General features: G+C 40.6%; 1 protein-coding gene across 1 annotated transcript; it reads right to left on the bottom strand.

Annotated features, from left to right (window-relative positions):
- Window positions 1–6,198: 6,198 nt before the first annotated feature.
- On the bottom strand, window positions 6,199–14,920 carry LOC128700656 (cytokine-inducible SH2-containing protein-like). The gene is made up of 2 exons (XM_053793938.2): window positions 14,472–14,920; window positions 6,199–7,443 (listed from the first exon to the last, which is right to left on the bottom strand). The coding sequence occupies exon 2, from the start codon at window positions 7,429–7,431 to the stop codon at window positions 6,373–6,375; it is 1,059 nt and encodes a 352-aa protein (XP_053649913.2). The 5' UTR covers window positions 7,432–7,443; window positions 14,472–14,920; the 3' UTR covers window positions 6,199–6,372.
- Between the last annotated feature and the right edge of the window lie 264 nt (window positions 14,921–15,184).

Genomic DNA, 15,184 nt, shown 5'->3' with positions numbered 1-15,184 from the left:
ATAATAAGCGTGTATGCACCTGGAGAAGAGATAAGTGTAGAGAGAGAGATTTTGGGAAATGTTGAGTGAATGCGTGGGGAGTTTTGAACCAAGTGTGAGAGTACTTGTGGTTGGGGATTTCAATGCTAAAGTGGGTAAAAATGTTGTGGAGGGAGTAGTAGGTAAATTTGGGGTGCCAGGGGTAAATGTAAATGGGGAGCCTTTAATTGAACTATGTGTAGAAAGAGGTTTGGTAATAAGTAATACATATTTTATGAAAAAGAGGATAAATAAATATACAAGGTATGATGTAGCACGTAATGAAAGTAGTTAGATTATGTATTGGTGGATAAAAGGTTGATGGGTAGGCTCCAGGATGTACATGTTTATAGAGGGGCAACTGATATATCGGATCATTATTTAGTTGTAGCTACAGTTAGAGTAAGAGGTAGATGGGACAAGAGGAAGGTGGCAACAACAAGTAGGAGGGAAGTGAAAGTGTATAAACTAAGGGAGGAGGAAGTTCGGGTGAGATATAAGCGACTATTGGCAGAAAGGTGGGCTAGTGCAAAGATGAGTAGTGGGGGGGGGGGGGGGGGTTGAAGATGGTTGGATGAGTTTTAAAAATGCAGTATTAGAATGTGGGGCAGAAGTTTGTGGTTATAGGAGGGTGGGTGCAGGAGGAAAGAGGAGTGATTTGTGGAATGAAGTAAAGGTTGTGATAAAAGAGAAAAAGTTAGCTTATGAGAGGTTTTAACAAAGCAGAAGTGTTATAAGAAGAGCAGAGCATATGGAGAGTAAAAGAAAGGTGAAGAGAGTGGTGAGAGAGTGCAAAAGGAGAGCAGATGATAGGGTGGGAGAGGAACTGTCAAGAAATTTTATGAAAGTAAGAAAAAATTTTGGAGTTAAACAAGTTAAAGCCTAGGGAAAGTATGGATTTGTCCGTTAAAAACAGAGTAGGGGAGTTAGTAGATGGAGAGAGGGAGGTATTAGGTAGATGGCGAGAATATTTTGAGGAATTTTTAAATGTTGAGGAAGAAAGGGAGGCGGTAATTTCATGCACTGGCCAGGGAGGTATACCATCTTTTAGGAGTGAAGAAGAGCAGAATGTAAGTGTGGGGGAGGTACGTGAGGCATTACGTAAAATGAAAGGGGGTAAAGCAGCTGGAACTGATGGGATCATGACAGAAATGTTAAAAGCAGGGGGTTATATAGTGTTGGAGTGGTTGGTACTTTTGTTTAATAAATGTATGAAAGAGGGGAAGGTACCTACGGATTGGCGGAGAGCATGTATAGTCCCTTTATATAAAGGGAAGGGGGACAAAAGAGATTTTAAAAATTACAGAGGAATAAGTTTATTGAGTATACCAGGAAAAGCGTACGGTAGGGTTATTATTGATTATTATTATTATTATAATCAAGGGGGAAGCGCTAAACCCGGAGGATTATACAGCGCCTGGGGGGGGGGGGATGTGGAAGGCATTCAGGCTTAATTCGGGGAACTGGAGCACAGATCCAATTCCCTAAATCAAGAGCCCCTCACCAACATCAAGGAACCTTCCTTGAGGGGAGGGTTATTATTGAAAGAATTAGAGGTAAGACAGAATGTAAGATTGCGGATGAGCAAGGAGGTTTCAGAGTGGGTAGGGGATGTGTAGGTCAAGTATTTACATTGCAACATATCTGTGAACAGTATTTAGATAAAGGTAGGGAAGTTTTTATTGCATTTATGGATTTAGAAAAGGCATATGATAGAGTGGATAGGGGAGCAATGTGGCAGATGTTGCAAGTATAAGGAATAGGTGGTAAGTTACTAAATGCTGTATAGAGTTTTTATGAGGATAGTGAGGCTCAGGTTAGGGTGTGTAGAAGAGAGGGAGAATACTTCCCGGTAAAAGTAGGTCTTAGACAGGAATGTGTAATGTCACCATTGTTGTTTAATATATTTATAGATGGGGTTGTAAAAGAAGTAAATGCTAGGGTGTTCGGGAGAGGGGTGGGATTAAATTATGGGGAATCAAATACAAAATGGGAATTGACAGTTACTTTTTGCTGATGATACTGTGCTTATGGGAGATTCTAAAGAAAAATTGCAAAGGTTAGTGGATGAGTTTGGGAGTGTGCGTAAAGGTAGAAAGTTGAAAGTGAACATGGAAAAGAGTAAGGTGATGAGGGTATCAAATGATATAAAGAAAAATTGGATATCAAATTGGGGAGGAGGAGTATGGAAGAAGTGAATGTTTTCAGATACTTGGGAGTTGACGTGTCGGCGCATGGATTTATGAAGGATGAGGTTAATCATAGAATTGATGAAGGAAAAAAGGTGAGTGGTGCGTTGAGGTATATGTGGAGTCAAAAAACGTTATATATTGAGGCAAAGAAGGGAATGTATGAAAGTATAGTAGTACCAACACTCTTATATGGATGTGAAGCTTGGGTTGTGAATGCAGCAGCGAGGAGGCGGTTAGAGGCAGTGGAAATGTCCTGTCTAAGGGTGTGGTGTAAATATTATGCAGAAAATTCGGAGTGTGGAAATTAGATGGTGCGGAGTTAATAAAAGTATTAGTCAGAGGGCTGAAGAGGGGTTGTTGAGGTGGTTTGGTCATTTAGAGAGAATGGATCAAAGTAGAATGACATGGAGAGCATTTAAATCTGTAGAAGGAAGGCTGGGTAGGGGTCGTCCTTGAAAAGGTTGGAAGGAAGGGGTAAGGGAGGTTTTGCGGGCGAGGGGCTTGGACTTCCAGCAGGCGTGCATAAGCGTGTTCGATAGGAGTGAATGGAGACGAATGGTATTTGGGACCTGACGATCTGTTGGAGTGTGAGCAGGGTAATATTTAGTGAAGGGATTCAGGGAAACCTGTTGTTTTTATATAGCCGGAGTTGAGTCCTGGAAATGGGAAGTACAATGCCTGCACTTTAAAGGAGGGGTTTGGGATATTAGCAGTTTGGAGGGATATGTTGTGTATCTTTATACCTATATGCTTCTAAACTGATGATGAAAGTATTTTCTTTTTGGGGATTTTCTTTCTTTTTTGGGGTCACCCTGCCTCTGTGGGAGACGGCCGACTTGTTGAAAAAAAAAATTATATATATATATATATATATATATATATATATATATATATATATATATATATATATGCAATAAGATCACAGTAAACAGGTGATTTCAGAATATGCAAAACAACCACTCTGAAAGAATAGAGAAATTCCAAGCGCTTTCGTGACTACTCACATTATCAAGGAACTATGAAAGTAAAGCATCCAAGGAAGGTATATAAGGGGTCTGGCCAACACCTCACTATCAGATCCGCACCTGCCGGCGCACGACAGGTATTTAACTGTTGTGGGATCTGATAGTGAGGTGTTGGCCAGACCCTTTATATACCTTCCTTGGATGCTTTACTTTCATAGTTCCTTGATAATGTGAGTAGTCACGAAAGCGCTTGGAATTTCTCTAATCTTTCAGAGTGGTTGTTTTGCATATTCTGAAATCACCTGTTTACTGTGATCTTATTGCATATATATATATATATATATATATATATATATATATATATATATATATATATATATATATATATATATATATATATAGGGAGGTACCACCTCTAGAACTGTCCTGGGGACCCTCATCCTCAGAGAAAAGAATAAACTTGTTTCAGGGAAAACTCAAGGTCCCCCCTGAAGTTGTCTGCGAATTTTCATATATATCAAAGGCTGAGAAATGAGACAAAAATCTACGTGAAAATATATTTATTCACCAATGACTTGTGGTAAGGTACATAAATACACATTATATTGTGGGGACCTCCAGGCGCACCACTGCCCAAACATTAGGTTATGAGGTAAGAAAGGTCGTCCACACTCATCCACACACCACAGCTGACACGAATAACTAAAAATTAAGGTTTTGTATATTACCTAATAAACCCATATACTGCAACCTTTTTTTTTTTGGGAGTTGGTAGTCATCCAACACGAGACGTGATTATCTTATTTTTCAAAAATATAAAAAACCAGAGTTTTTTTTTTTTTGTCTTGTTCTTTCCGTGTTCCACTCTACGTTGCTGATACAAAATAGTTTCCCCATTTTACTATTTTCTTACAAGTTTTTTTTTTAATGATCACCCTGACAGTATGACTGACGCAAGCAAGCACTCGCCCTTATAAACTATTGGTGGTGGCCCGCGGCACAAGACACATCCACTTCTCGCTCAGACATATTTACGTACTACTGAAAGATAACCTGCTTATGTAGGTGTGCATAATATATATATATATATATATATATATATATATATATATATATATATATATATATATATATATATATATTATATACGAGAGCCACGCCAGTGAGAAAGGGAGCTTTCAGCATTAATTTGTTTGCAATGTAGTCTTAAAATTTCCATATACACTGAATGCAGAGAGGGAGTCGAGTGTACGTAATTAATTTAATGGCGGTTAAAATGTGTGTGTGTGTGTGTGTGTGTGTGTGTGTTGGAATACGAGTACAATCAGCCCAGCGGGCAACACCGCCTTTGTATGGGATCACAACTTGGCCAGACATGACTGGAGTCAAGAAGTGCATATCGCCTTTGCCGCCTATCACCCCGTACATCACAGCTCATATAATGACTGACTTATATTCGTCTTTCTTGCCTGAAACATTCAACCTATGGTACAAGAGTAAAGAAATTGTGAAGTCTCTATGCTACGCCCGATACACGAGGAAGAGAAACAAGTGAATGTTGACACTAACAGAAACTGGAAGCTCTGGTGACAGCCGCGTAGCGCGACATCACTTTTTCTTTAGCATAACTAAATACTAATAATACATTGTATCTTAAGTGTTATGGCATAGTAGACTTCCAACCTTTTGTGCGTGAGAGCCTTTGAAAGGTATTCAGTCACTGTGATTAAGAAGGAATGGGAGAAATCTAAATAAATAACTATAAATAAATAGGCTGAGCTATTTAATAATACTAAAGCATAAATGGCATCACCTAGGAAAACTACCCTTCCGCGTGGAGTCAACATTTCTAAGTCACCTACGTTTTTTCCATCAATACATTTCACCACATTGTTAGATTACCATATAGGTGACCTGCTACACCCCCTGTACACGAGTGATCTTTGACCTGATCCATCTAAATTTAACCTTACGTGAACTTCCTCACCTCTGTAGTTGATCTTGCGAAACATCTGTGAATGCAGTCCCATCGTTCTAACAAAAACTTTAATGTAAGAGTGAGACTATAATACTGTGGCCCAGAGATGAGGAAGCGTTTCACGAACCCAGGAAGGCACTAATGCATTCCAGTCTACGCTTGTTACATGGTATGCGGCGGCAAGTATGGCTAACCCACTCCTGCTAAACCGATATAATAATGTGTTAATGAGCAGGACATGTCATTACCATATACATCTCTAAACTCCAACCTTGATGCTTAAAGATAACCACAATGAGCATCACATCTACGACACAAGACTGACCCTAAAGTTGCAACTCAATCATACTTGTGACAGTGGCAGTCACAACACAGGAAGCCTTATTTCTAATGCTTAGGCTTGGTTCTATTGAGATCATAGAAATGCTTTTCTGTTTTCTTGTTAAAGGTTACTACAAGAACTTTGAGAATCGTGATTCTTACGGGAAGAATGTAAATAAACTGTGGAAATGAACTGAAGGAGAAGAATACTGGTCCGTTGAATAGCTACCATATGTGTAAATAGATCACAGACGCACATAAGTACGCACGTAAGTCTTTTTTTTTTTGGCACCCTTAAGCAGGAGCTCGAGTCGAGTTTGTGGTCAAACTTCAGACTTTATTTCGAGAGCGGCTAGGTCAGCACTTAAGACCACCACCTCGTGATTATTTTTAACGAGGTGGATGCTTAACCTAGGGTACACAGCCCGTAAGCCTGTGGTTACTTCATCCCTGATAAATAGCGCAAGTGCGCCAGTGGTTACTTCATCACTGATACCCAGCACCGGTACGTCAGCGGTTACTTCATCGCTGATACCCAGCACCGGTACGTCAGCGGTTACTTCATCGCTGATACCCAGCACCGGTACGTCAGCGGTTACTTCATCGCTGATACCCAGCACCGGTACGCCAGCGGTTACTTCATCGCTGATACCCAGCACCGGTACGCCAGCGGTTACTTATTCACTGAGCGGATCATCTGACAAAGATCCGCATTAGGCCTTTTCCCGAACGAACAAACCACCATTAGCCAACCCGAGGAAGTGACCATGGTGGAGACAGTCCTTTGGGACCTCCGAGAGCAGTGGGGTGTTACACCTACACAGGTTCCCTACAGGACTCAGAGCAGGAACAGCGTCTCTGATCACAGTTATTTATGTCCGTTGAAGTAGAGGCAGGGTCAGCACTTGTGAGGATATCTCCTGAGGAAGCTCCTGAGGGCAGGAGGAAGGGTTGCATCAGGGGTGGTAGTGTTGCTAGTGTTAAGGGAGAGTCGACACAGATGCTGCAGTGAGGGAACACTTTTCCGCAGCGGCCGTCTGATGTCAATGGGGCTGAAGGTGTTGCCCTCGTGGTCAACCCACACCTGCGTGGAGGTTACCCTAACGTAGTGCTCTACTAACTGAACCACGCCGTTGAATTCTGGCATGTTTTTCTGACTGTGTCCCGTGCAGTCGAGCCTGAACCTGCCGCACGAGTAGTGGATCCTGACACTGGTGGGGCCGTTGCTGGTCTGGACACTAAGGGAGTACAGACACTGGGAACTAGCGGAATCCCGTAGCAGGAAAGTACCGACGGAAGTGTCTTGCAACATGGCCGCCGCCTGCAGCCAGGATATAGCACCATAGTACCAGCCACTCTCCTCCAGAGCGTGTCTTGTCGCCGTCAGTACCCGGCTGTCGCAAACGCTGTCGGTTTCCTTGGGGAGGGGAGGCGGGGGGCTCTGTCTGAGTGCTGGAGGGACGTCGGGCTGGGGTCTGGTGTTGGGGGTGGCGGCGGCTGGAGAGGGCGCACTCAGGAGGAGGTTGAGGGAGGCTTGGTGATTGACCTTAGTGTCTGGGGAGGTGCTGCGATTAGTCTCAGACTCTGTCTCCACCAACCCGCCCCCGGAAGTGTGCAGTGAGCTGCGAACTTCAGGTACTGCACAGGGAAGCTTGGTAGTGAGGGCACAGGAACGCAGAGTGGGACAGGAATGAGGGCAGGCGAGGCAGCAGACGACGTGGCAGGCATCGTGCGGAACGGGCAGGCAGGGGCGCACCGCAGCTAGCCCGCCCATCTGGAACATGCGACCACACACGTAGGGCGGCTGGACATGTCCAGGGGTGAGGTGGGTGGTGGTCAGCCAGTGGGCGGGGGCGCTGCAGGGGGCTGACACGGGCAGGGTCATCGTGTGGGATGCGGGCTGAGGCATGGGCATGGCCGGGGACAGCCCGATGTGGCAGCCAGGGCAGACCAACATGTTGAACAGAACCTGCAAAATAAATGTTAGTATTAAACCAAACTACAATATGAACAAAAATAGTCAAAATAATGTGGCTGGAACAATCCACAACATAAAATCCATGACGGACCAAATGTCCATTTTTTGCATTTCCAATTTATTAGTTATGAGACGAATATAAACATTCCTTTACACTACACAATTATTCTTCATTACACAGAGACTCCAGGTTTTATACACGATTAAGCCGTAGCAGAATGTTTGTGTGTTGCCGTGTACAACTGTTTTGTTTTGTGTATCTAGAGAGAAAGCTCGACCCTTCCCAACTCACAGCTTTCCGTTCTGCGAAAAAGTAATTCGAAGAAGGTTAGTTCATCAATAACTGATCCCACACGCAACACTCACTGCTTGGTACACTAACCCTCAGTCCTCCCTCTTAAGTACTCTAGTTACACTGCATTAACCTTATTTTGCATCACATTATCGCTGTATAACTAACGTAATTAGCACATGGTGCTAACTGCGTAAATTTAGTGCAGTAACTCAATGTTATACTGTACAAACTCCACAGGGGTTAATAGATCCTCATATACGGTATATAACTACCGGTATATAACTTAAACGAACCCCCGTGTAGTTTAAACCATCTCCCATATAGCTAATACGAACTCCCACATACGGTAATTGAGTTCCACATAACGAATACACCCACATACCTGATACAAGCACATATACACAATATTAATACATAATTCCAAGTAACTAATACAAACTTCAATATAACTAAAACAAATTTAACATAATTATAACAAGCTCCCACAAAACAAGTCCACTAATTATTATAAATTTCCACGTATCTTATTACGAACTCCCACATAACCAATATAAACTACCACATAACCAAAACTACAACATAATTAATACGAGCCTCGTGTTACTAAGACGAAATATTTGAAACAAACTTCCTCATTTTTGATGCATTGCTTTGGTGTAAACAGATATACCAACTATGCATTTCTTGGATGCGTATGAACATGTGTGAAAGCCTGGAATCCTCCTGGAAGCCATATATCATGGGTAAAATATGCAAGCATGTGAGAACACTCTTGACATACTGGAAGCCATCACGAGCTTTGTAACAGCAAGAGAAGCTTAATCTATACTATATATGATTTAACAGACTATTATGCAGTAATACATTGGTTGCAAGAAAAATGCAATGATTTTAGGGAGACACTGATAGTAAATTGTATAAATTTATGACAAAAAAGTGAGTCTTTTTCATTGGAATCCTCAATGTTTCAATATATTATTGAACTTAATTAAAATTAAGTCCTTTCTAAAATTTTCTCTTATACGTTTAAAAACGGGGTCAACCTCTGGTGGATCCCGTTTATGTTAATGTAAATATGAATAATTTTGTACCAAAAGAACCTTAGAAAACCTACCTATCCTTATTATAACAAACGCAATTTAATTTAGCCTAATCCAATTAAATATATTTTAGGTAAGTTTACAATAATTTAATAATAATAAAACACAATGAAATATATTTTTTTCGTTAGGTTCATTAAGATTTTTGAGAAATTATTGCATACACAAATTTTCGCTTGCCTTATTCGACCCCTGCAACCATAACTAGGTGAGTACATACACACACACACACATATATATATATATATATATATATATATATATATATATATATATATATATATATATATATATATATATATATATATATAATTGAAATCCCGCATTAAAGAAACTAAAAGTACTCATCAAAATCCACTCCCTGAAACCTCATCACCTAAAAAAAAAAAAAGCCTTAAAAATTACTTAGGAGAAAATAATCCCAGAGTGAGCTCGTATGTTGTGTGTGTGACGAACAGACTCCCGGCAGAATTGACGATGCCTACTGAAGAGGGAGTTCCCGAACAGTTCCCAGAATACTTGAGAAGGCAGTCACCGGCCCGCCCTTACCAGGCGGGGCTTCGGGAGGGGGAGGGAGACGGAAGGGGTGTAATGGGGAGGAGGAGAGAGAGAGAGAGAAGGGAGACATTTGTTTCTGATAATCTTTGTGTGACTCCTTCCCTTTTCTTTCTTCTTTGTGTGACCCCTTCCCCTTCTCTGTGTGACCTCTTCCTCTTTCTTGTGTGACCCTTTTCCCTTTTCTAGCTTTCATTTCCACTCTTTAACTACCATGTAGAATAAGCCGTACACTGCGGATATACTCAATCATTTCCCCATCTCGCGTTTTGTTACGTATATATGACGCAAGTGACCTTGTGATAACTGCCGTGACGTGACTAGAGAGCGTTACATTCGTTTCAGAGCCACATTCATGTTTACTTCGTATAAATAAGCTTTCTGGTTACGTATAATTTAGAGAGTATTTGAATAAGGCGTAAGGGTAAATTGTGGCACTGGTGCTCGCCTGCTTGATTCATTCGAGCTTCTTACTAAGTCCGTCTTGTGACGTCGCTATATACGTCACCACTCTTCTAATGAACACTGGCGTTGTCCCATAAGGATGTTCAGTGTCCTGCTCTCAGGAAACTTCAAACTCCTTCGCTCTACGGAAACCCTTCCTCCCTGAAAGTCACTGCACATGTTCTATATTTAAGAAATAACATCCCCATGACAAGTAAAAATCAATTGTGAGCAGCATGCGAGACGTGGGAGCAGTGTGCAAGTCCCCCAATATAGCGTATCACTCACGCCTCTCCCCTTATGGTTTACTAAGAAATGCCCTTAGAAAGTTTTTTCCCGGTAGAGGAGCATGTTGTCCGGCACAGCCTTGTCTTCCATTCTAACATTCCTTACATATTTCTGTACGTTACCGTGATATTAAATCGGTAATAACAGTCCTAGTGCATATACACCATGAAAGGGACAAATAAAATTGATAAATATATGGTCAAGAGGATAATAATAGTAAGGATCACGTCGTACGTCCGCCAGCAAGGGCCGGCAGCATCGCATTCCGTGAATCAGCTGACAGAGTTGCCGGCGAGCGCTGGTTGCCAAGTTGTCCCTCACTACTTTCACTGAACGCACGTTACGTGAGACCACCTAGTTTTGTTCGATTTTTGAATAAAATGACTACGTACTCCTACATTTTCTTTTTCATGTTTAATATAATGAGCAGTGCTACACTGACGCTTAACAAAATAACTATCTGTAATCTTCTAGACATCAACTTCCAAGTGATTTTCAACTTCAAGACCAAATGATTAGCTTAATTCTGCTTGAAACATTATGTAAAATGTGATTTTCCCAAATTAACAAAATGGAATAATGTATTTCCTGGAGATACTGCTAGTGTGACAACAGTGAGACTGTGATTGACGTGGTGAAGCGTAGTATGTTTGCCTAGCGAAAGAAAGTTTAGTGATAAGTGTAGGCGGGGAGTGGATAGGAAGAACAGCAACAGGTGGTTTAAAGATGATGGGAGGGGTGCAGCCCCTGGCCAGGCGGGCTCCTGGAGCTCAGAGGCCAGACACAGTTCAGCAGACTGCAAATATGTTGTGCTTGGCAAGCTCTACCATATGCGACCACGGCCCAGGAAGCCATCGCTGCTATTCCTAGCTATGTCACAGGGTTCAGTAACATTCTTCCAATGTCTGGAGAGATATATGTTAGCGTCTCTCGTCCTTGCGTGTTGTATATCGCCGGTAAGGGAGTTGTGGTTAAATTTAGAGCCGCCTATTTTGCTGGGTGTTTCCTGGAAGCGGGGAGAGAGTTAGCCCTGACTTTAATGATAACCTAGACAACCTCGCTACTGCCGTCAACCGCTAATTGAACCTACTGACGCTGTTTCACACCATCTTCACAGCTCTCATTACACATACACACACACACACACACACACACACACGAGCTGAGTCTCGACCCCTGCAGCTACAGTTAGGTGAATACACACACACACATATATATATATATATATATATATATATATATATATATATATATATATATATATATATATACACATTATGACGAATTAAAAGTTGAGACTCGACCCCTTCAGCCACATACACGGGAGTACACGCATTTATTCACTCACACGAGCAACTATTTTCAAAGAGGAATTTGAACTGACAATGAGGAGATAACAATAGACGAAGAGTTAAAGGAGATGGTTTAACGTTCTCCCTCCCTCCTACCCCCCAAAGGAGAGGGGATCGCAACACAATATTGGAACACCGGGGAGGCGGTAGCGATTCCAGGAAATTTTGCGGGGAACAGGTCGGTTGTGCCACGAAGAGCTGGCTTAGCTTATCAACATTCTACACAAGCTGCGGGACCACCTAGTAACGTTGATCACTACGCACTCGTACACTGCGGCTGTGCATTTTGCACTGTTTCCTCCGTGTTATGATACTATACTTGAAAAATCCAGTAATGAATTAGAGAGTAAGTTAAAACTCTGAATTGAAAATCACGGTGTGGTACACTTAACGGAAGAAAGGCTACGTATACTGCATTTGAATGAAATAAATGCAAACACATTACAGTGATAATTTTTATAATCACCTTGGCTCTGTCTGAAATGACATATCATTGTACGCTCCATGAAATCTGAGATTAATGGGCTTCCATATATGATTACTTGTAAGATCCCATGGTACGCACACTGATGAAAACGAAACGAAACGCAGAGAGATAATTATTACACTCAGCGGAGACAGATTCCATGAATGAGATTATACAAAAAAATACGTCTGGAAGTTGCTAGATAGCGCCTTGTCGTCCGCTTCCCTTATGTCTTGTCATTGAGGATATACCCAATTTGATATTCAGGGAGATTATTTATCCAGATATGAACACGAAATGTTAAAATGCTATCATGACAAGAATGATCATTAACAGAATGAATATAAACGGGGATGTTTTTAAATGTATTGTCGTCGGTGTTGCTTGGTAGTCGGGCCATCCCAGTAATTCCTGGATAAATTATAAGGTATTAATTATAATTTCTCAATTAGTGCTGCTAATGCGTAGTTGTACCGTCACTCATTGAATATCAATTAGGGACAATGAAGCCAATTTTTGTCGTACTTATTCATACCGAAACGTTGGATAACTTTTTCTTCTTAATTACTCCTTTATTTTACACTTTTTAACAAGCCTTCTTATGGCGTTATTATTTATCTGACATTATCTCAGTACTAACAAGCAGTTATGGCAATCTTTGAATACGTCCTATTTTCCACAGCAGTTCCACTGCTCATTATCTGCAACCTTCTTGATCTTTTCTTGTTCCCCATTATTACCCTTACTCCTTTCCCATCATCGGCAGCTTCTCCCTCTTCCTCCTCAACACCGCCATCAGCTATTGTTTCTCGGAACACCAACAGGAAGCTAGGCTGGGTCTCTTTGTCTCCTTACCTAACATACACTCTCTCTAAAAAAAATAAACTTAATAGGGAATGAGTTGCTTGAAAAGAATTTTTTTTTTTTTTGATGTTAGTTAATAGACTGCAGACGCGAGCGTGGACAGAGCACAAAAATCTGGAGTGTATTTCGGGGGTCAAACTAAAATACTCATTTGTGGAGTTAATGAAGACGATATGAAATGAAAAATGCATTCTTGGTTTGACGTTTGACGAGATGGTAAGCTAAGATGAGAAATTCCAAAAGGATGATGTCTAAGCTATATATTTTCGATTGTTGCCGTATCTTCATTAAAACCTATCGACTGCACTTGGATTTTAAGACTTCATTTTACAATCACGCTGCCATTCCCGAATACTTTACTCTCTAAAACAGGGATTAAGATAAATTCGCAGAATACACACACACACACACACACACACACACACACACACACACACACACAATCTTGGTGTACGCAACCCATGCTTCATCGAACCATTGCATGTCAATGGGTAAATGTGTAGAACTGTTTGTAAAATCATATGTATGAAGAGTGTTTAGTTTGACATGATACATGGTTGTACAGAGGAATATAATAGTTGGGTGTGCATGCCAAAAGCCCCTTTGTATGCAGAACATTTTGGGCACATGTAATTAACAAAACAAATATTGTTTCCAAATCTATTTCTAAAAAGCATCTGTAAATTTAACCATAAATCAACACAATACAAAAACATAGGTATATTATTATACTGATCGTGTTAGAATCTCCTGCTGAATTACAAATTGTATGATTTTGTTTGGTTTTCATATTTACCTTAAAATATTTATCTAATTATGATAAGAAATGTTGATAACCGCAGGCACTCGTTTCACGTTACCATTATTATATAAAAAAAACAAGCTTTAAGCCTGCATGAGCCATGCAGCTCGTCTCTCCAAAACTCTGAACAGATTGTAGCTTATGACCTAATACCACGACCCTGAATATATTATTTTAGCAACCACATACACAATGGACATCAATATATATATAATATTATAAAATCAATGGTCAAAGCCATGTTTATATATATAATGTGTCGAATAGGTAAAACTTGCGATTTTGGCTTAAATAGCAACGCTCTTCTTGCAAAATAAAGCAAGCGAAAATTTGTTTATGCAATAATTTCGCAATCATTCTGAACCTAACGAAAAAAAATACAATTCATTGTGTTTATCATTAAATTACTGTAAACTTATCTAAAATATATTTCACTTGATTATGCTAAATTAAATTGCGCTTGTTACAATAAGGCTAGGTAAGTTTTCTAAGGGTCTTTTGGTACGAAATTATTAAGTTTTAAATTAATGAATAAATGTATCTTTAAACGTATGAGAAAATTTTAAAAAGGACATACTTTTTTATGAGTTCTTGCTAATTGACCAGTGTTACCTATTCGGCACACACACACAGTGATCCAGTAGCGACCAGTGAAGAGGCGGGGCCAGGAGCTAGGACTCGACCCCTGCAACCTCAACTAGGCGAGTACAATTAGGTGAGGACATATATATATATATATATATATATATATATATATATATATATATATATATATATATATATATATATATTACACGTACACGTTTTCATTTAATTTTAATAAAAATGCAATTATTTTTCATAATATACTAACCTTGGTATCAGATTTAAATTCCAGAGCTGAGAATTTCCTTGATATTTTCTGCACTTCAGCTTTGACCCTAAGTCAGTCTCTACGTCAAGTTTTAATTGTATTTTGATTTATTGCACATATAAGTAACTTTTCACTGTTAATGAGGAAGCACTTCCGTTTAATAAGCCTTACGTATAAATGTCCCGTTTTCAGCGGGGTTTTAAAACACCTCTGTACGATGTATCTAGATAGAACCCAGCAACCTTGAGGAACTTCTAGACCCAGATTCATTCAGACGACACAACAGTGGAGAACAATCCATTCCTGTGTGGCGATGGTAGGCTAGCGTGGCTGCATCAGCAGCGTGCTAGGAGCGGTGGAGGTGTATGCTCTGGACGGCAGCTGAGCAGTGACTGGCGGCCCCCAGCCACGCACTCAGCCATGAGCAGCAACTCCCTGCTCAGACCTCGCTCTCACACTGAACTAAATTCTCGGTAATATCGCCCCACATCCCCAGCCCTGCTGACTACTGATTGCTTACACCACACTTCCTTCTGCTTAAACCTCTCCTGTTAGGTTCCTTGACTCTGGTGAGAGGTTCTTAATCTAAGGATTTGAATATAACTTTCTTTTCTTAGGATCGAACCATTCCCCCAGACGATGTAAGTAAATAAGTTTATTTAGACACAGGTACACATAAGTACAATTATCATACATAGTGTAAATTACCTAGC

This window comes from Cherax quadricarinatus, chromosome 56 (assembly GCF_038502225.1).
Source record: "Cherax quadricarinatus isolate ZL_2023a chromosome 56, ASM3850222v1, whole genome shotgun sequence".
In the NCBI taxonomy this organism is placed as follows: Eukaryota; Metazoa; Arthropoda; class Malacostraca; order Decapoda; family Parastacidae; genus Cherax; species Cherax quadricarinatus.
This window is presented reverse-complemented; position numbering and strand designations above follow the sequence as displayed.

Coding starts and splice junctions, on each gene's coding strand:
- LOC128700656 (XM_053793938.2), bottom strand. CDS start 7,431: ATGTTGGTCTGCCCTGGCTGCCACATCGGGCTGTCCCCGGCCATGCCC.